Below are 22,895 nucleotides of genomic sequence, written 5' to 3' on the forward strand. Positions count from 1 at the left end.
TCAGGCTGGAGAAAAGGAGGCTCAGGAGGGACCTTCTCACTCTCTAGAGCTTCTTGGCACCAGGGTTTAGCCAGGTGGGAGCCAGGCTCTGCTCCCAAGGAACAGAACGAGAGGAAATGGCTTCGAGTTGTACCAGGGGAGATTTAAATTGGATGTTAGAAAGGGGTTGTCGAGCATTGGAACAGGCTGCCCAGGAAAAGGGTTGAATCATCATCGTCCCTGGAGGTATTTTAAAAGGGTAAATTAAAAATTAAGCATAGATGTGGCCCTTAAGGACATGGATTAATGGTGGACTTGGCAGTGCTGGGTTAACAGTCAGGCTTGATAACCTTAGAGGTCTTTTGCAAGAAACAATTTCTATGATTTCCAGACATGGAAATTGTTTACAAGAGTTTTCAGTTCTCAAAATAATACAAACTATATTCATCACTAACACCACTTTGCATCTGCTAAAAGCACTTTCGATACAAAAAGGAGAAAAACTTTGCAACTCTCAGATTAAGAGAAGAAATGTTAGATATGGTCTCTCAAAACCAAAATAAGGTACATAGCCACATGCAAAGGGATTGCAATAGTAAAACACATTTAGCCTCCACTCACAAAACACAGAGAGTACAGTACTAGTAGCAGGAGAGACAGAACAACACAATCAAGCCAGAATAAATCTGCATTTAAGCTAAATCATCTGCTTACTGCATTTCAAWGAGGCAATTCAGCCAATGTAAACAAAAATTACGCTCTGCTTTCCACTAGATCATAATCTAAAACCAACAGAAATAACCATACACCACCTCAGGCAACACTGTGAGAATTAAAACCTCTCCTCATTGTTATTTCAARTGTATTATTCAAATAAAACCTACCAAGTTACAAAAGCCTTTTTCATGTACGGTGACACAACAAATCCCTACCATTCCCCAAGCCTGGACTGCCAGCAAGCGAGTGGGATTTTGCAGGTAGCCTAACACACTAACACCTACAAGAATTCAGAATGTACCCACTGCTAGCACTTCCCAACACGGCACTAAAACAGGGATTTTCCAGATGGGTGAAGTGATGGCACCGTGATGAAGTCTGCACCACTACTTTTCACAGCATATTCTAGGCAATTCTCTCAGCCCCAAAATAAAATGGAACAGTCTCCAGATTAGCACTTTTTCAGTTGTCAGTCAAACAAGCTGGTTAACCACTTATGGAAAATCAGATGCATTGGAAAAAAAAAAACCGAAAAAAAAGAAAAATCTAAATATTTTAAGAATAATCTAAGTTTGAGAATTATGTACTTAAAGGTACAGTAAGTCCCAGTTTATTGAAATGGTTAATCAACAGCCTATTCTCTACTTTTCCAGTCCTCCCCCTTACCCCTACATAAATAAGCAAATAAAAGCAGAACAAAAGGTTTTAACTTAGTTGGCTGAAGCCTTTAACAATGACCATAAGCTTAAAGCCTCAGAACTCTTAGAACTTTTCTTGTCACTAGGTTAAAATAAAAACACTAAAAAAACTGACCATATTCCCATCTTTATAATCTTTATATATAAATTCCACATTTTCTATTGGTTAGAACTGTGTTTCCTTTCAGAATTAAAAGGAATTCCAGTAGTTTACTGAAAAGTCTAAGCAATTTCAACTTTAATAACTTTCATAACAATGGCTATGAACTCCTCTTTCTCTGCTAAATGGAAATGGAGCTACCTAACCCAGCCATGTAATAAATAATTGAACATCCATTATTAAAATGCCATATATTGCATGTGTGTTTTCAAAATATTTTATCACAAGCCTCACATTCCAAGCAACAGGAACAACTGCAGAGATTTATACACCTGAAACACTCAGAGCCATGAAAGCTGGAGCTGACATGACCTCTCAGATATTATTTAAAAAAAAAAAAAAAAAAGCATTTTTCTCAATTGTCAACCTGCACCCTTAAAAAAAAAAAAAAAAAAATTAAAAAGTTGTAACACAGAGCCACTTGTCCAGGCTCCACATCCTGGCCAAGGCAGATGGACCTTGTCCATCCCACACCCTCCTGACTCCACCGCTTCTCCGGACATAAGGGCTCCCCCATGGGAATCAAATGACTAAACCGGGATGGGAACCAAGAGCAGGATAAGAAATCTCTTACTGGATTGCCACTTAATCCTGGATGGCATTTCTTTCATTTSCCTTGCCAGGAGAAGCAGCGGGACAGCCCTGACAGAACGTGGGYCTTGCTGCCCTCAGCACACGCCGCAGTCCTTGCCCAGCTCCTCGTGGCAGCAGGGCTGTGACAGCCCRTGAAGCCACCAGCAGCTCTTTTGTGCCAAGGCAGAAAATATCTCCCCACCCACAGGAGGCATAAAGCTATTTATGCGTTATTTGTACTTTCATGTGATTTTTTTCCCCCCTCAAATAGTTTTATCCAGGAGAAGGAAGGAAGAGGAAAAGATATTTTCTCATTTCAAAACTTGTGTTAAGTCATAAGCCATCATTCCAATAAGTTTATTTAAGGTATATTTATTTACCGGAAAATAAATTCCCAAGCATATTTATCATTATATGATCCACTTCAACATCTCTGTAACCCTGGACCTTCTCCCTCTCTCCAAGAACTCATGCATTTCACTTTCTACCATCTCACTCAAAACCATCATCTTGATAAAAGGAATAAAAATGCCCTCCATTGAATATTTGCAATCAGGAAAATGCACCTGGCTGCTCATTTATGGTGTGTCCAGAGATGTCCCCACAGTGTGCACCCTTTCTGTTTGTCCATGATGTCACATATTCCCCTGCACCCACCAAGAGGGTGTGACAGAGGCAAGCAGAGGAGGCATGACAGAGTTTACTGAGGAATTCAGGAGGAGAGGCTGCAGCAGGCTGCACCTACACATCAATGATTAAGATAATGTGCAGCTCTTGAAGGTGCAGGACCTCTGAAGAGAAACATTGCTCCACAGAGACCTCTCCTGCTCCACCACAAATCACAAAAAAAAAAAAAAAAAATCCCCTCAGATATCTAAGCAATACTCTAAACTGCTTTCATATGCAATAAAACCAGTTGGAAATCATGGGGAATCCCTGAAAGTAGGTACACCTACTTTCTGCAGAAATCCACGCAAACAAATAAACTGCCATCTTAAAAGCCTAAAAAAATGTTAAAACTGCCTCATATTCCAAAATAGTTCAGGGTTGTGGTTCTCAACCTGCAACCCAGAAAAAAAAAACAAAAAAAAAACCAAAACATTTACATAATCAGTTCATCAAGACATATTTTTGAAGAAAATTTCCATTAAAGTTCTGAATGTTATGTAATTACTGCTTAGAAGAGGACGATATAAATATTCCTATCAAATATCCTTTGCATTATTTATTTCAGATACTTAGACTTACTCCAAGAGAAAAACAATCAGCATTCTGGTGTCATAAGCTGACCAGAGATACTGTAAATGCAGGTGAAATCTTGGGGGAGAATCTGGCCAAAACATTTAATGCTGTAGTTCACTCACTAGGACAGTAACTCTAATGTGGGCTTTGTTTCCAAAATGCCATTTTCAGGTTTAACATCAGGGAGAAAAAAGAGATTACAGAAGTATTCATAAGAACAACACATTTCAACTGTATCTCTCATACCTGTTTTTTTTTTTTTTTTAAACAGCTCTTATTGTTGACTATTTTAGATCTTTGCTAAAGGAGTAATACAGGCCTGGATATATCTTTCTAAGGAAAGAATGAAAAGGAAAARGATTGAAATAAGGCATCCCAAATTTTCAAAGGGCCCTTTCTTCTAATCTATCTGCTTGGATAATGCGTCCAGAGTGGCATTTTGTAATGACAGCAACTTTCCAACAAATCAATAGTTATTTAATTCCCAACAAGCTCTCGAGTCCATTAAACCTGATTACATTCACCCATTTCAGTTGGGTGCAGTTATTTTTCCTACACCGGCACTTAATCTATAACAGGAACTTATGAGAACTTTCAAAAGCAATTTCAACATCAATCAGCATAGAGYGAAAGGCACGATTTGCTTGTAATTATTTATTGGACAGGATGGCAGAGGGTCTGACTGAGCTCCTGCATCCGACCTTCACCCCCAAATTCTAATGGATATGAAGGCCTGCTCGATGTRTCTCACTGCATAAAAAGCAGCCTCACTTGCATGTCCCCCAAGACAGTTTCTCAGCACCTGATAATGGCCACTGTGCCATGCCATATTTCTATTTTAGACATCTGTGTCTGATATTAAGTCTGAAGTGAATAGCACAGCTCACAGTCTTCTGTGACTGAACGGACCTATGTGGAAAACCAACTGTTTCATGCTGTGATTGCCCCCTTTGTCAGCAAAATGTTGGAGTAGAGGAGCATGGTGAAAATTTCCCTCTCCCTCACAGCTAATTTGACTCATCACCAGCAGAGCACAGAAAAGCCTCAACATAAGTGTGTCTTCACCCTGTTAATGCACAATATCTAACTACTGTCACTTAGAGGAGCTTGGAAACRTTATTTGACTTCTTTCTTAATGTCTTCTAACAACAGGATACTTATTGCTTAATTAGCATCCGCATGATCTATTAAAAATCTTTAACAGAATAAACTTCAGTAGCACCACTTTTTGTTAAAATAAAAGCAAAAGCAAGCACAACAGCAACAACCTAGCAGTTGCCAGCTGACTGTTAAATATACAGAACTCCTGCCCTGAGGCGAGATCTTATACTTTGAGGGCTCAAAGGAATGGATAGGATGTGTATAAATATTCCTTGCAGGTGATATATGTCCTCACACACAAAACCACGACCCCCTTTTCATTCCGCGCGAGGCGTAACATATGAATTAAYGCATATTTAACGCTATTCCTATTTGCCGTGCTAAAACACTTAACCTAAACACATCATGGTGAGTTACTTTGTCTTCTGACCTGCCGTGGGAATGCTGACTCCCTCAGAAACCTGGAATGGATAGCAAATCCTCTGCCCTGTGGTCAACCTCGTGAAGCAAAGGCATGAATGTTAAACAGCAGACAAATCAATACAAGCAAATATAGCTCAACTACACCATTTATTCAGCCATGAGAGATGTCAATACACAGATTAGGGTGATCCATCTTTTTGATTTCCTACTGTCTTCTCACTGACTACATGAGAGCTTTTGCCTGTATTAAAAGTGTTTGCTTTCTCAACCATAAAAATTCCAATTATTGCTCTAAGTGCACTAGAGTTAAGTTGCTTGTTGGAAGCGGCCTTGCATTACCTGAACAAGTCCAGCGAAGTATGGCGCTGCCGGCAGAATCATTGGCACTCCATAGGGATGTAGCAAAACTCCTTGAGACGACAACATGGTTTAAGTGATAGTATTACTCCCACTAAAGCTAAACACATCAATTGAAAGTTAGGGGAAAATCTATATACCAACTTCTTCCAAACTCAGAGCTAGAACCAAATAACTTCTGTCAGGGGCAAAGCCCACATCAGCTGTAAAAAAAAGAAAAAAATTGACGTCAGCAACACTTAATGTTAAAATTTTCTTCAGAGACAACAGATAGAGACAACAGCTGCAAACCTAACTCTACCCAAAAAGGAAGGTGCTATTCTGGGAGCAGCTTAAGTAACATGACTAGCCAACTACTCTTTATCGGTTCAGATTTTTAAGTACTGTACACATAGAGATCAAATTTTGTACAGATCTACTGATTAGAAATAATTTTCCTATTTGTTCTGGCATATGCATGACAACAGTTACTATTAGAAGCCACTTTCAAAATAATCAGGTTTATCATGATTGCATAATTAGACATTTCCCTGTATTTATGAGCTGTTAAACAATTGTGAGTGTTTAAGCTTAAGTCTGTTATACTGGGTACATACTTTGCTCTGATTCGTTAGATTTTTCTTGTTTGTTTTGAATATGTGAGCCCACTAATGCAAGCTAACTACTTCTATTAGTGTAAATTATATTTTAATGGCTTTTCTAACCTTTCACAACATCTATGTTGTTAAACTGATCATAACTATCTTTAAAAGAACACATTTTCCCATTAGARTATTTCCAATCTGTTCTCCAAATCAACTTACACTCCTTCTGTAAGAGATAAAAGAGGGAAATTTAGGCTGGTTTCTTCCCTAAATCAAAACAGATTTGATTTTAAATGTGCTACTTACAAGACATTCTCTTCCACAGCTCATTTTTACTTTAGACAAAACCAACTTAGTCATTAACACCTGTTTTATGTGCTATGTATCTTCTATTGCAGATGTAACTAATGACAAGAATTACAACTGAGCAAGACTTTTATTTCAATAAAGAATTAGTTAGGTACTTACAACTTCATGTTACAAGTGTAATAATAAAAAAAAAAAAAAAATCATCTCCTACAGTCTTTGAATAACCAGGGTGCTTCACACCACTAATTCCAGCTACTTGATTTTGTTGCATAATTACTTTTCCAGATAACTAATTGCAGACAAGATTTGATGTGATACTCAATTATTTAATGTCACATTTTGACCATCGTGGAAGGCTTTCAGTAATTGATTCTCGTGTATCACAGCAGCCGTGCTGCAGGATTTAGAAATCTCCCTCAGCAGCTGCCTGCTGGCCCTGACCACTGCCAGCCTTAGCCCACTGCTAACTTTAGATGTGGAATTGTGACCCTGGGGGATGCTCTCTGCAGAAGCTGTCACTGAGGCCAGCAATTGTCACATGATGAAGTGATGTTTACCCCACTCCATCTCCTGTTTCAGAACCGCTTCACTTTCCTGGTGGGGATGGTGCTGTTCTCTCTGCTTATCTGACCATGCTCAACTACAAATCCAATTTCTTGTYCTCGTCTTATTAACACAGAGAACTCTGCAGTTTAATTATTAAGCAGGCTGACATATCATAGACTTTTTCAAAAGATTCTCATAAATTCCAATACAAAACCAGTCACTAAATTCCACACAGAAATACATAAACAAAAAGTATAAATGAAAAAGCGAGCTGAAGTCACAACTCACTTAAAAGTACTTAATTTTTAAAAGGAAAAGRAAAAAAAGCAGCTCATTTTAATTACTGCCTATTTTTTTTAATCTAGCAGAGTGAGCTGCATCTGAAGAGAAAGCAGATTTCTTTCACCCAGGAATGGAGATTATAAAATGGATTCTGCAAGCTTTACTCAAATGACTCCAGTGGGACAGCTGACATAAATACAGACTGTTAAATTGCTCTGTAAAATACCTGGCAGGTTTTTTGTTTCAGCGTGTATGTATTTGATAAGATGTTGGAAAACCAGAGAAGGAAGATTTGTACAGGGAAGCGCAGGCTCAAGGGAAGCTTTTCTGTGATCTATTTTGGGACTTTTTTTTTTTTAATGCATTTTCTTTAATTATATTGGCACAAGGCAACCTGCCGATGAAATTTCCTGATGACACAAAATTGGAAGGTACTGTCAAGACTGAAAAGGATAAGGATATTACATAGAAAGAACTGMTAAATTTTATGGACTGGCATTAACAGCAATGGGATGGAATTCAATAATACAAAATGCAAGATCATGCTCCTCCTAAACAGAAACTTCAGAGTTAAACTYAGGAGCAAGAAGAACATTGCATCTGTTCAGAGAATGTGAGATGTAAATCCACAAAAGAAAATTAGCAGTCTTTCTTAATTTTAATTCTCAATTAATTTCTTTATTTCCTAGAGGTGCTTCCAATAAATACAGTTCGCTTCCTCCAGATTACATTAAAAAAAAAAAAAAAAAAAAAAAAAAAAAAAAAAAATGCAGGTCGAATTCAAATATAACCTTTGGAAAGAAATTCCTTTTTGTATTCAGGGGAATGGAACAACTATGTTTCAACAGGGACCTAAATTTGATTTGTTTATCCCAGCAAAGCAATCTGTGAATAGGGAAGAAAACAGTAGGAGGAAGAGACCGTTTAAGATAAGGACAATCCTGACACTCTAAAAATGAAGAAAAACCTGGTTCTGAATAAATTTAGGCTGAAAATATATTTTCGAGTTTGGTGGTTTGTTTTTTTTGTTTTTTTTTGTTTGGTTATTTTTTGAAATATTTTGGTTTTGGCTAGCGAGGGTCTAGAACAGCCTTCCCAATCCATAGTTACAAAAAAGGGTGCTTTATAACAGACACTTCTCTGGTAGTGTGAGCCCAGCAATTTACAGGAGGACCCTTCCAGTCCTTTGCAAGCATCATAAACATTCAAGAACAACGAAAACASCAAATGCCTAAGGAGCATTGATATTTCCTGCATTGCAGATGGCACCAGGCTGAAGCAAACATTGGAAATGAACCGTGACTGTTTAAATGAAAGGCTGCTTTGCTGGCCTCACTGTAAGAACCTGCTTGTCAATGTGTAGGTTTGAGGCACTCAGAATCCAGCTCTGGCTTGGTGGCTGGGCTCTGTGCTGCTGTCCCACATGTGCTCAGCTGCCTGAGCTCACACAAACCTGGGAATCACATCCACAGCAGCGTTCACTCGCCTCCCTGCCCTGTGCTGAGCTCTGAGCTCATACTGGTGCCTCCACAGCAGCTCCACCACTTTACACCAAAACATTTATTCTCCCTCCCGGCTGCACAAAAATGAAATTTGACTTAAGCTTCACAGTTCACCATTAGTATCAATGGTCTCTCCTGTTCTGCAAGAATATGTTGAATAAATGAAATTTGACCCTAAAGAGCGCTGAAGACTGAGAGAATGAGCAGGAAGAGTATTAATTAAGCTGAGAGTTCTGTTTCACTTGAGCAGGACCTTTAGCATGATTAAGGTCAAGTGTGGACCTAAACATTCTTGGGAGGACAAAGCCACAATGGTCGGTACATGCACATTGACCACCTCTGTGATGTCACTGCTGGTGACKGCACCCCTTCCTGCCTACTCCTGGGTTCCTCTTCCCTGCAAAAAATTAACTGTGTGTGGGTGGAAGAGKGGAGATCATCTATTTTAAACAACTCTACGGCTTTCACTTCCATCACATTTTAGAAAATTATAATGCTGTTAGGAAAAAAAAAAGACATGCTAARCCATTGTCAGTGTGCTCATGGAGGACACGCTGCTTTCAGCTGTTCCCAAACCCTRGCTGGCTTTATTTTTTTCATTAAAAATTTTCATGGATTGTCCCAAACTGAAAACCAATTTCAACAATGAGAGAGGAAGAAAGAACAAGAAAAACCCATGAACACTGGCTTTTTATGTAAAATGCATATACACCATTAAAATTCACCATCTTATTTCTGCCAGTTGTGCAGAATTTTGGTAAGAGGCAGRTTTTGTCCATGAAAACCTGATTTTAAAGGTGAAGAGCATAGATTAAGCAAGCTAAGGCAGGAGCAGAAGGTCACAAAATTYGTCAGTATTTCAGGCCCAGCAGTCTAACACCACAATCTCATGTTTTAGCACTGAACTGAAGCTACTGACAGGAGAGCTCTAATAGCAGCTTCATTGAAGACTTGCTAAAAAGTCATTTAAATAGGAAGGAAATGGAGGCTGCTGTACAGTATGGATACACAGATACAGAAAAAAAGCCAGAAAYATGCCTGAAAACCGGGCTACACATTCAGGCACAACAAGGAGAATGAAAAAGATACAAAAAAGGCCTGAGTTTTGATCCCACCTGCGTATAAGATGTAAATGGCAGAAAAGACAACAACCAAAATACGTCCCCAGGCAGAAGCAGATGCCTAAGTTTTGTTATGGCACCAGGTTAAAAAAAAAAAAAAAAAAAAAAAAAAAAAAAAAAAGCAGACTTTAGTATCTTCCCTGGGGCCCCAATGCCTGGAAAAGGCAGATCCCTGCAATGCAGTCATCAGCCAATCAATGATGTATGCTCTAATCAGATTCTGACAGAAGTAATCTATTTAGACCATCTTTCTGCCAAATAATTAATTCTTCTTAATTCCTGTATCTAGTTCAAAATACCACAAACAATAGGTCTTCCAAATGCTGTACAGCACCAACCAACTTCAAATAATTTCTACTTCCTCCCAACATTGGCCTAACTTTCCCCTCTCTCAGATCATAAATAATTCCAGTACCAATTTGGCACCCTCTTCAYAGCTTATGCTATGTCATGTTTGATTCCTTTAAGCTCAAGTCTCCMATTTCTGGCCACCTTTGCTATTCTCCAAACACGTCTTGTTTTCTCTTTAAGGTTTCTCAGTGGTTTTCTGGTAAAGGAAACCCCAAAACTGAAAGGATAAATTGGTTTCTGAGTCTCCTGATAATTTCCCTCACTGCAGAAACTTCAGATTCCTGAAAAAAGGATTWCCACACATGCTTTGGAAGAGAAGAAGAGCTGCTGTTGATTAGCATTGCCTGAGGTGATTGTCTCTGGCTTTAAGGGAAATATTGATATAGAAAAAGCTGTCCTGCTCATCTTTCCTCATCCTCCCCACAAAGCTGCTGACACTCTATAACTGCTGCACGCCTTCCAAAGACTATTCCCATCTTTCTGCAAAAGCCATTTAGGGCCAAAGGCTCCTCCAGTGCACCAGAAGCACCATCCAGCCTCACCCCCTGTCCTCAGCTGCTCGCTGTTCCACTCTCCTGCACATGAAGTACGTGCAGGAGCTGCTCATGCCAGGTACMGATTCCCCAGCCAGCTCCTCTCACACGGAACGGCAGAGCCAAAACACAGCACGGCTATTTTACTGACTTCTAAAGTAGAAAATGTCACCTACACAAATCAAAGATATCTGCTGATCTCATAACTAGCATGGTGGATGTTGTCAGAGTTGTTTCAGTTTATTAAGCATCTCAGTTTACAGTAGAGAACAGGGCAAGGGTATAGAAACTGTTTAAAATTGGGAGAAACAATCTATTTCAAGCATGTGGGATACAGCACATATAGAATTAACACATTTTCCTTCTGAATTTAGAGTTTCCATTTAAAAATTACTTTAGCATCAAACAGTTCTATTAGCTCTTGGGARCACATTAAAAAATAGGAGCAGGGCAGGATGAACCCAGCTGATTCTTTGGTCAAAAAACAATGCTTCAGGTCCACTGAAGTTCAAATTTTAGCACAGCACGGAACTTTTTCTTCTAAATCTGCAATGATAGTGAGTTTGGATATTTCAAAAGTAAATAAAGATGAATAATTACATTCCTGTCAAATACAACAGCTTCAGACAAAAGGAAAGACTTGGGAAACAATTTGTAGCCCCAGAGAAATCAAGACTTTCTCCCTATAGGTCAGTTGGCCTTGTAACATTTGAAGTGCAATATTTCAGTCAGTGCTGGTCTCTGAGCACACAGCCAATCCCTTTTCTCCAGGCTCACTCTGAGCATTCTTTCCTCTTGTCAGAGCTGGGTACTGGGTCATGGGCTCCGCTGGCATCTCCCTGGCTAAACAATGGCATGGTTTTGGAATGCTCCCACAAAGATCACTTCTCCTTCCCCTCCCTKCACTGCTCCACAGCACATCCTTTGACTGCCTTCATCCAGTACTTGCCATCACCCATCACCAACCAGTGCCTGTCATCACCTCCAAAGGCTCACTTCAGCCCATTCCTACCCAAGCTACTAYTGCCAAAACTGAAGGATTAACATCCTCTGTGTCTGGCCTTGAATATTTTGCCACCCAAACTCCAAATGGCATCCATGTTTTCTCCTGAGATTGCCTGATACGAATAAAACTCAATAAACATCTATGAAGATCCTTTCAGCCCATAAACCTCCTCTTGCCAGAATGCCAGACACAAACATTGGCTGGGGGATGAACTGATTTGCCCAGGGGTATGATGACTGATATCCCTGTTCCTCTGCAGGTCAATTCTACATTTGTATCCATCTTACACTTTACAAAAGCATTTGTAAATGCTTTTGAAGAGAATTGTGTCTGGTACAAGGAGATCACCACAATGACAGCAATATAAAAGAATGCACACGCACACTTAAAAAGAGATGCATCTACTGAGCTTCACTTTTCCCAGAGCTCTTGAAGGCAAGGCTTTCCCTCTTCTACACCCTTGGAAAAACTCAGTCCCTGCTTAGTCTGGAGTGCTAAAGATAAGTATTTGTCCCCTGACAGCAGGGAGAGTGATTTACCCTTCAGTGAGCCRCAAGACACACTCACTTACATAGGTGATAAATGTATGCCAGAGAGAAGAAGCAGGTTAAAAATGGAGTTTAGGGATCCCTCTGTGCCTGGACTTCCCTTGGGCTACCACAGAAACGTGAGGATCTGTCATCATCTCTMCATATCATGGCACAAAAACCGAGACCAATCTGCGAACAGCTACTCTCTGAAAAAACAATCAAATAGCTATAGGTGCCTTTTGACTTAGCTTCACTATCATACCAGTGAGAAAGATGCTGGATCACAACCAGATTTTTATCCAAGCATTTGTGTCAAAATTAAGCAGGCTGAATCTGGAAACTTCAGTTATTTAATGTGCCCTATGCTGTGCTAGGAAAAAGGATGACACAGTCCTTCAAGGTGGCACACAGAAAATAGTCTCCCAAATCTAAAAGAAATGGTGGAACACACCTCCATGGGCCTGTACAATTCTATTTGTGAAGGAAGCTTCTCTGTCTGACTCCAGTTGCCCTGGATCATTCAAATTCAGCTGCAAAACTAGAAGAAAATCCTGTTGCTTTACGTACCAAGAGCTGATTTTGAAATGCAGGCATCACGATTTATTCACAGCACTGAAGATGTGCTACAAAGTTCTGCACTTGGTTTCTTCTGCCTTAGTGAGCACTGYCTTGTTTTCCTTCTCTTCCAGAGTCCCATGCTGGTTTTTATTACATAACTCTTATCAGCTGGATAGCTGTACCAAATCAGTTGAATTTTCCCTGCTGGCCTCTTTGAGAACACACACTCTCTCCCATCTCTGGGCTACTTCAGACATCTTTCACTCCTCTGCTCTTGAGATTATTTGCGTTTTCTAAACCAGTTGAGATTAGCCTCCAATCTGTGAGAAGTTAAGCAGCTTAGAAAATTTTGTGTGAACCATGGAACACTTTCAAGATCTCATGCCTGTTTGATATCATGCAGTTACACAGGCTAACTACTGAAAATTATGTACATCTTCCACTTGCACAAATGAYAAGCAGTATCACATACATCTTTAATAAAGTGTCAGGTTACATGCATATGTATTTCACAAAATAAGTATTGGAATCATACTTTCATACATCTTTCTTAATCTCTTTGATTTATTCTTCTCTTTTGTGTGTTGAATACAGGATGACTGGGAGAGGTATTTTTGCACTTATTTTGTCAGCAGGTAAGAACAGGCTGTCATCTCCCCCTTAGGGTACATCCATTTKCAAATACAGACCAGCAGCAATAAAKATATTTTTCCTTGCAAATCAAGAACAGACTGACTCTAATCAATACCCACTCAATGAATCCTAGTGATATACCCAAGCAATGCCATGAGAGACCTTCATCCATTCCACCCAGGATTTCTGGCAATACTTGAACACTCAATCAGTCTCAGTATCAGCTCATGGCCTTATTCTTATTGGCACCAGAGGATCMCAGGAATACAACCTTGTGCTGTAGAAGTGATAAACCACCTGCCCACCACCATCATGTCCCAGGCTTTAGTTGTGTGGAGATGACAGAAATGACAGACAGCCACATATTTTTATTACCAAATCTGGTCAGACTTTTTTTTATTGCTGCAGTCAAGCTACTCCAACTCCCGTATCACAGGAAGCTATGACTTCTTCTTGACCCCAATTAGCACATTCATTATTCATCAAAGCATGGTTTTCATTTGCTTCCCTTGGGAGCAGCAGAGTATCACTGTGAGGATCTTTCAATACAACTTCACCCCCTTAATACACTCAGGATTTGCTGACAAGTAACAGCTACTTATTCCCCCGAGTCAAGTTCATATTAATAGGACTGCACAGTGAATCATGAGATGGTATTAAACCCTGCCTCCTGCCTGTATAAATACATCATTCAAGCACCCTACCATGCCAAGTGCAATGGTTTGATTGCAGAAACCAGCATAGGGTAGATATCCTAAGTGAGCAGGGTGCCTTGGAGAAACAACCAATTCAAACCCCAAAATAATAAAGACCCTATAGGTCTTTAAAGGGATCAGAGGGAATTTCTGTTCACCACTGACAAGCTTCATATTTTCAAGAGATAAAACATCAAGACTTGAAGGCATTAGATGTAATGTAAGCCATAATTCAGCTCTCTTCAAGACACTGGCAACAGTTTAAGTAGCAAAGTTTAGCCAAGAGCTACAAGCGAAGAGCATCCAAGGCAGGCAGGATTTGGCTGAAAGCATTAAAAACTCAGCTGATAGCATCATTGTCCCCAAATCTGAATGGCAGAAAGTTAAGAAAGCTTTTCCAACTTCATTGCTACTTAATGTCTGAAGTCACTYCAGTCTGGGAGATGTTTCCTCAGGCACATATTTGGAGACACACCTAATCCCACGGGCAGCAACTCAACACCGCTCCCAAACTCACTGTGGGGTCCAACACTTGGCCTCTCCAGACCAAGCTAAACCCTGCCTTTTCCTGAGATGGGTCACATCTCTTCTGCCCCATCCTGAGGGGCTGGGACTGAAGCCAGACTAATATCAGTGGGATTGCTCTGGTGCTGTCTGCAGCCACCCCTATACCTGGTACACAAGAGAACTCATTTGGAAAAATAAAATTCCCTGGATTAAGCTTTAAGAAATCATCCTTATACACAACAAATAGATCTCACCTAAAAGAATCACATCATGTTTACTTCTCTCCCCTCCCTTAAGACCTATTAAAAATATTCTACTTATTCATTACACATTCCAGTCCTAAATATTCTTCAGCAACCACAATGGGCACTGAATTCATGGGAATACTTGATTTCTAAAGTTCTCTCTCACAATTTTCTCAGGACAATGTTAACCTGTGGGGATCATGCTCAGAATAACAGGAGAGGCAAAGCACCTAAGATCAGAAAACCAGAACACTGCCAGATGGTAGAAACCTTTCCAGCCACCCACTTCCTYGCTTTTGGTCAATTCTATTTGATATTAGAAGGGAATAGAGAAAGAAGGCCCTTTTAMATTTTACCTCCATTCAGGTTTTAATCAGCCTTTTTCAGTGCCCTTGGAGGGGACCAGCAAAGGACTGGGGTAAATTTGTACAGAGAAGGACAACAGAAGAGGATTATTTCTATTTTTATTGAAGTCMGTAGTTTAGCAGATACTGGAGTTATTAGTTGGATATTAGTAAGATTTTTGTTACTGCAAGAAATAAGACAAAGAGTAAACAGCCTYCTTCTAAGACCTCAGATGTCAATTCTCCTACAATGCAAGATCAGGGGATCACACACCAAAAATTAAACTCAAACTCTTTGACTGAGAGCATCTTACCTTCTCTCAAATTTTTGTCAATGGTAATTTGTTCCTAACCAGAAGAAATGAAACATCTGATACTATTTAGCAAAGAAATAAAACACCAAAATATATTTTTCTGAACATCAGGAACGAATAAAACCAAGAAATTTAATATTCCCCTACAAATTTTAATTTGAGTTGCTCAACAAACATGAACTGTACAGGAGGTTCATAARACTGACCTGGCTTTTGCACATCTGGATTTGAAATGCTATTATTGGAACATCTCTCTTGCATTGCACTTACAGAAAAGCACTCCATAGCTTCTTTTACAGAACTGTCAGATTTCAGGATAATTAATGAGTCAACTGGGACTAGTGAACTCTTACAGAAATTATTTCCAAAGGTTTTTATGATTACCTCAATCTTTTTTCTTATGGATGGGTCTTTTTCACAGCCTCCTTTCTTGGACATTTGTGTGATCCAGTACTGCTGCCTAACACTATTTGTTGTTTTCCACTGATCTATTTGGCCATTTGTGGTAAATAAGCTAAATTTTCTGATTTATCCTCAACTCTTCAGCCCTAATTAGCCCTTTAAGATCACATGAAGAAAACASTGAAATATTYTGTGTTCCATAGCCATAACTCCCCRTGAAGCTCTGAGWGTAACCAGTGCCCATCACTCTCACAGATCAGATGCTGCCTGCTGTAACTCAGCTTCCTTAATAAAGCTGAAAATAGCTTTCCCTTGGAGTTTTCATAAAGCAGTTCCAAAGTTCATTTTCTTCTGGAAATGGACACACACGACTTCTACAATTTTAGGGCGAATAAACACTCAAAACTATTTTTGAGCAAAAGATACAAGAACACCACGACAGAAAATGCACATTCACTGTACAGCACATTAATTTCACAGCAAAGCCAAGGATAACATTCTCAGCAGCAGTCAATAAACTGATCTACCCCAGCAGAAATTCTAATCCTGCTTTTCTCACCTAGAAAAAAAATCCATGTCTGCATCGCATGCCAGGAAAAGGCCTGGGAATGTTCCATTCCCACAAAGGATTTTGGAGACACCTGCCTGGGTTCTTTGGGCACTCACAAACACAGATGTTTGTTTATAATGAGCCCTTCCTAAGAGACACACCCTACTAAACTTTGTTTTATTTTTTATTTTTTTTTATTTTCTACAGCATTTATTACTGACAAACCCACAGTTCCTCCCGTGTTCACAGGAGGTTTCTGGAAACACCTTGACAATAAAATTCTCTACAAAGAGCAAAAACTTACAAAACTGTAACTACAAGTTCCTGCTTGAGTTTCATTTGTCAAAACTGTAAGAGTAATTCTCCTCATCTCTTGAGGAACATCTGCTGACACTTGAAGGAACAGATTTGAAATCCCTGTTTTGATTTCAGGTAGATAAGAGGGAGATAAAGTATTTCTAGCAAGMCCTTGCATTTAAAAAAGTGAAGATTTTTCATTCTGTGCTAAAACTTATGGCCATTTGCAAAATGACAGTTCAACAAGCACCTGAAACACCACTCCTCCCTGTCAGAATGCATAATTTTCCACATCGCCATGCTTTTATACATATCTACCTTTGAATCAGGTTCTTTACATGTACAAGGAATAGTTTAGTTCATAGAGTTATACAATGATTTGGCTTGGATGGGACCCTAAAGATCATCCATTTCATGGGCAGGGACACCTTCCACTAAAACAGGTTTCTCAGAGCTCCATCAGCTGACCTTGTAATCTTCCCAGGATGGAGCAGCTGCAGCTTCTCTGGGCAGCCTGTACCAGTGTCTCACCATGAAAAGTTTCTTCCTAACATCTCTAAAACTACTCTGTTTCAGTTTAAAACCTTTCCCCTTGTCCTGTTACTCCATGCTCACATAAAAATCCATCTTTCYCATAGGCTCCMTTCAGGCACTGGAAGGCCACAATGATTTCACCCCAAAGCTTTCTCTTCTCCAGGCKGAAYGATCACAATTGTCTCAGCCCTTCCTCACAGGAGAGGTGYTKCATCCCTTGACCATCTTGGTGGCCATCTGGTCCCACTTCCCAGTTCCAKCAGAGCCACCCCAAAGCCAAGGCACAGGATTGTGTCCAGATGGTTCTGGAACATCTCCACATCATCTCAGGGCAATCTGACCCCGAGCTGGATGCAGTGCTTCAGGTGRGCTCTCACCAGAGCAGAGCTCRTGTTCAAAGGATTTTGAACCACTTTATTCCAACGGAAAACCCTCGTCCCTAAGTCAGGCTCTTGGGATTAACATTTCCAAAGCCTCAGAAGTCCAGCTTTCAGAAGCAACCCCAGCGAGCTGCAGCTCCAGAACTGTGGGCAGTAGCAGCTCAGGAGCCGTGAAAATATTACAGACTCATGTTCTCAAACATTTTTAATAGGTGACTTTCTGCAATGATAAAAGCTACAGAAAGTCTAATTTTAGGACCTGTTCATCATTTGTGTCTGGAACATTTTCTTCTACATTTTATTTTGAGGCAAAAACAAATCACATGCTGGGTAGTTGCAATCTTTCAGAGATTTGCTTTAATGCACCCAGATACAGTAGAGTGGATATCAGCGTTACATAAAGAAACTGAAAACAGTTGACAGGTACATTAAAACGAAACTAAATTAAAAGCAGTTTAATAAACAAGCWCTTTTCCATCAGGAAATCCATTTGTACAAGAGTCAAGTTCTAGAGAGTCATCTCCCTGCTCGTACAGCACAACTTCCCTTGCCCAGGGAGTACTGAGGGATGTTCTGCCCTGAGTAAGACTTAACAGAGTCAAAGTTTGAACCTTGCCCTCCCCAACTGATGCTCTGGTGACWGCATAAACTTTACTCAAAAACAGTTCAAACTAACTGATGATGTTTCYGTAGTAATAGTTTGTCAGTAGCTGTTTCAGTAATAAATGAAACTTAATGCACATTTCTAATCTCTGTATTAGCATTCACAACCCAGATGCATTATTTCAMTATAAACCTTATGGTGAAATCAAATTAGTAGTGGGAAAATCAACTCCACTCATAGTGAAACTAAAAATTCACTATTAAATAAAAGCTGCCAAATACCACTTTTTTTTTTTTTAACAGAATAGCATGTATTCAACCAAAATAAAAGATTAGCGTGCAAACACTAGACAACTAATTACATAATGTACCTTTTCAAAATTACATAATGTGGGTGCAGCTTATTTCCCTGTTTGCTGTTTGAAAAATAGATTGTTTAATAACCCATCAAAGCTATCTGTAAAGCACGGCAACAATAGAGCAGATGTTGACTGTTGTCTTGTGCCTCACAGACATAATTAAACACAATGAAACACTCACGCACCCAAATCATGGAGGACAAACAAATACAGCAGGGCTGCTCTATAAACATAAACCTCATTTACTGGGCACCTGCCTTGTATTAATCTGTGATATTTAAACCAGGCAGGAAAAGGGAAAGGAAGGGATTTATTTGCCTCCAGACCACAAAACAAACTACAAACAAAGCATGAAGTAGCTGTAACTTCTGCAGTTCTGATCCCACACTGAGTTCCAAAAAACTCAGAGGGAAGCACCTTTTCTATTGTGGCCAAACCAGGACAGGACAGGTGCATTTTTTGGAAGAAAGGGTACCTGGATCTGTGACTCTGAATGACCCAAACAGAATAAAAGCGCTGAGCCTGCTGTGGAATGCAGTCTTTAAGATTCCCGTGGAAAACCAGGTACTCTTTAATTGCAGAACACATTTCCTGCAATTATTTTCTATTCCTTCTCCTAACTTCCTTTTAAAGAGGCAATGGAAAGCAAAAATTAGTTTCCATAGCCACCTAACCAAGGATTTTTTTTTTTATGAAGACAGTGTCCCATAACATTATTTAATACTCTAGTTCACAGCAAAATCTCAGAGCTTTTATAAAAAAATATTCCTTGTTTTCATTTCTGTAATCAAATGGAGAMACATTTTCTTTCATAATATCCATACTGATCCATTATTTGAAAAGGATAATTATGTAAATCAATACAAAATTAAGTAYCTAATCCTGCAGTTGCTATTAGGAAACAAAGTTTCCAAACAAAAAAGCAACTTAAAAAATTATCACTCAGGTGTTTTGTTTTGAACACAGAAGATTATTTTTGCTAATAAAAATATTTTTATTTAAAATTATTATTTAATGTGTTATTATTTATTTTAGATAAAGAAAATAAAACTGTTTTGCTTACTACAAGCACATTTTGCCCTTATATTTCATTTAGTTATTTCTAAGAAACACGGCAGAATATAATGTGATCTGCATCTCTTTATGGTAATAAAACCATGTTAGTCTCCTTCCACAGACAACACCATAAAGCATAAATCCAAATGGAAAACAAATGGAAGTATAATGCCACTGTGAAGCAAACCAATCAACCCTAAAACAGCTGAGATAGATCTCATCCAGTAGTTCATTCATTCTTTATAGAAAASAAATGAAAATATTCCTAGGTGTATCAGATTAAAAAAAAAAAAAAAAAAAGGGGGAAAAAACCACAAAAACAACCACCCTCAGCAGCTCTGAGAGGTTGTAAAGCACTAAATTCCTTTGATTTATGAGGCAGCGTCCACCGCATTGAGCAAAACAACTCAGCACGCCAGGCCCCCTTTCCCTGAAATTCCTTTATTAACACAGCCGGCTCTGCGAGGGAACAAAAGCAGCGGTGCAGGGTGTATAAATCATTAACACTCGGCCCTGCAATGGCTGCATTTCCTGTGTGAGCTGGGGAGCCTTCCTGCACTACAGGGATTTGGGGCTTGGAATTGGCTGCTATGAAATGCACTTCATCATTCGCCGTGTTTGACGCTTCCCAATAGCTTTGTACTTTTCCTCTCCTTTTTCTCCCCCAAGCCCGGCAACTGCAATAGAAATTTATTGGATTTTATGTCTGCAAATAAAAGGAAGAGAAAAGCAGGAAAGAAGCAAGCAAGCCCAWTTAGAAACAGAATCCTTTTGCCTTCATTGAAAGGCAGGTTTTATACAAATAAAATCCAGTACTAACGAATGAATTTCGTATTTTCACCATTTTTTAGTTTACTGCTCTAAACAGAAAAAAACTGAAAAAGCAAAAAAAGTCCAACAGAGGAAGGTTTACCCTTAAAAAAATAATGAATCAACTATCACTAAAAAGGTGAGTCTTCTCCAAATGAAGTAATTTTTTGTTGGAGCATTTATTTATTTATTTTAGGAGCAAGCAGAAAGAAGGGCCCAGGAACTCCTGAACTCTGCTGTTTCTGTGTTTTCACTTTTGGGGCACCAAAAAGCTTTCCAAAGAGCAACAGGCAATTTCATGTGCACATGCCAAGCCCGATATTCCCTGTGAAGCTGGAAGAGATGGTGTCAAAGGGAAAGGAAAAAACCCAACCAAACCTCTTGGAACTGCAGTTTCTGAATGCTCCTGCACTTTTGGAGCGAGACACGCAGAGCTTTGGTGGGGAATATCAAAGCTACTTATCTTGCCTCTGAAGTACGAGCAGTACAACAACAGCAGCAAAGTTGAATGGTTTTCCAAACTTTGAGATGGAATAGCAAGTAATCTTCATACAACACTCTGCACTAAAATATTCCTTTTGGGGCTAGACTTGGGAGAAACTAAAGAGCGTGACAGACAGCGGAATGCTGAAAACGCAGTCTCAAACCATATGCTACCCATCAGGGAAAATGACACACATTAMAAAGGTAACTGAGGATACAATCAGCCTTCCAGCCAGGCCAGAGCACCATTCTGAAGGTATCTGGCACCAGTGCCACCAACAAACAAATTTATAGACAAAACRAATTTATCGACGACACAAATTTATCACTGCATAAGCAGTAAATACTCCAGACACTCGGAATGCTGCTTTGCAAAAGCGAGCAAGCTGAAGTCAGAGCAGGGAAACATTCCAGTGGGCTGTTTTACACTTCTGCAGCCATCCAGCAGCCTCGAGATTACAGGAATAAGCCTGCAATGCATGCAGGAGTCCCTCTGCATTACACAATAATGACATTCTGAACGGAAATAAATGAAGCCCCTGCAGTGCTATTCTGTCAGCTTTTGAAAGTAAATAACTTCACTTCTGACAAGACAGAGACATTTTTTTCCTCCTCCTGCCACAGAGCATTAATTGAGCCATGCAGCCATGGAACATCCCAGAGACAGGACTAATACATGGTGAGGAAAAAGGCTTAAGGAGGAGACCCTTACTGAAGATATGGGCTGCCTCAGTCTTTTCACCCCCAAATTTTCACACTAGCTCTGTTTTGGCAAAATCCTATTTTCAGGGAGAACTTTTAACATGGTTCTTGCCTCCCTTTACAATTCTTACTGAAACTTATTTCAAAGAAATCCTTTAATTTCACACTGCCTCATGAACGATTGTCCCCCTATGAAATCATGAGCTTGTATTTTAAAACTTCTTCTCTTCCCATGTTTGTCAATTAAGCTTCCTGCCCATAATCAATATCTGTAATTAACTATTTCAGGTATTTGAGACCTACTATCCACAGCAGAGATAATGAAGATTGCTATAAAGCAAAATGCTATGAGAAGCAAAACCAAACAAGTCAACTTCAAAACTAAATAATAATAATAATAATAATAATAATAATAATAATAATAATAATAATAATAATAAAGTATCAGTGCAAGCCAGTAAGGAATTGAGGCAAGGCATATTAGAACTATAGGTGTCTACACAAAGCACAAATATACATGAGAGAATAGTATAAGATTGATGTACACCCACAAAAAAAAAACACCTCTTCAAGATGTTATAGTTAGGAAGAGCAAGTTTTTGGTGTGTTTTGAAATAAAAGGTTAAAAGGTAAATTTACAGATGTTCTAAGATGAAAGACCTTGCATTCTTATTCATGAGTACCTGAACATCTAACTATTCCAATTCTGAAGTACCACAGCCTTTTTTTTTCCATATCTGGAGGAAAAAGTAAAAATCAGTGACTCACTGTGAACAAAAAAATAATTCACTGAACACTTCAGCTCTTACTACAGTATCTAATTTTGATTCTGCCTGTGTTCAACACAACGAGAGCGAGCAGGATCAAAACACTGCGAGATCTCTCCACAGCTGGAGCCTGCTACAGTGCAAAAGACCAAAGGCCCGAGCACAAGCAGCCAGGACGGCACAGACATTAGATATGCTATTTTCTCTAATTAAATTCACTGGGCTGCCGCACTGACAGAGTGGGAGGGGAAGCAAAATGTAAAAGGAGTCAATGACGCTGCACCGGGCGAGTCGGAGGGAGAGGAGCGATGGCAGCAGAGAAATGACAGGAGGTCCTCAGGAGAGCCCTTGYGCTGCACATCACACGGTAAAACTGATAAATCAATGGCACACGCACCTCTAAAAGGCAGGAGAGCTTGAAGGATTCTTAGAGGGTGTTGACTTCTCCTTTCCACTAACATTATTCCAACTCTATAAAACAAGGTGATAAATTCCAGCGGCACAGTTTTTATCRCTTCCATTTACGCCACCTATTAAATACTTGGAAAACATTTTGAGCAGAATTAATATTAACATGACCGTGGTACTTATTTACCAGCTGGGAAATGCACACATGGAAAAGCAAAAGAAAAAAAAAAAAAA

At 39.4% G+C, this 22,895-nt stretch overlaps 1 protein-coding gene across 5 annotated transcripts in view; it reads right to left on the bottom strand.

The window, feature by feature from the left end:
- The window catches only part of RBFOX1 (RNA binding fox-1 homolog 1), a 504,918-nt gene that overhangs the window by 230,439 nt on the left and 251,584 nt on the right, over nucleotides 1-22,895 (bottom strand). For 4 of the 5 annotated variants that reach the window (XM_057376934.1, XM_057376930.1, XM_057376931.1 and 1 more), the window contains exon 1: nucleotides 5,233-5,447. The exons of the other annotated variant lie outside the window; for it this stretch is intronic. In XM_057376934.1, coding sequence (XP_057232917.1) covers nucleotides 5,233-5,319 — 87 coding nt within the window. In that variant the 5' untranslated portion in view covers nucleotides 5,320-5,447. Of the gene's footprint in view, nucleotides 1-5,232; nucleotides 5,448-22,895 lie in introns of those variants that run through there. 5 annotated transcript variants of the gene reach the window in all.

This window comes from Malurus melanocephalus, unplaced genomic scaffold, assembly GCF_030028575.1.
Source record: "Malurus melanocephalus ecotype Western Australia unplaced genomic scaffold, MMel_1.1 scaffold_295, whole genome shotgun sequence".
Taxonomy (NCBI): domain Eukaryota; kingdom Metazoa; phylum Chordata; class Aves; order Passeriformes; family Maluridae; genus Malurus; species Malurus melanocephalus.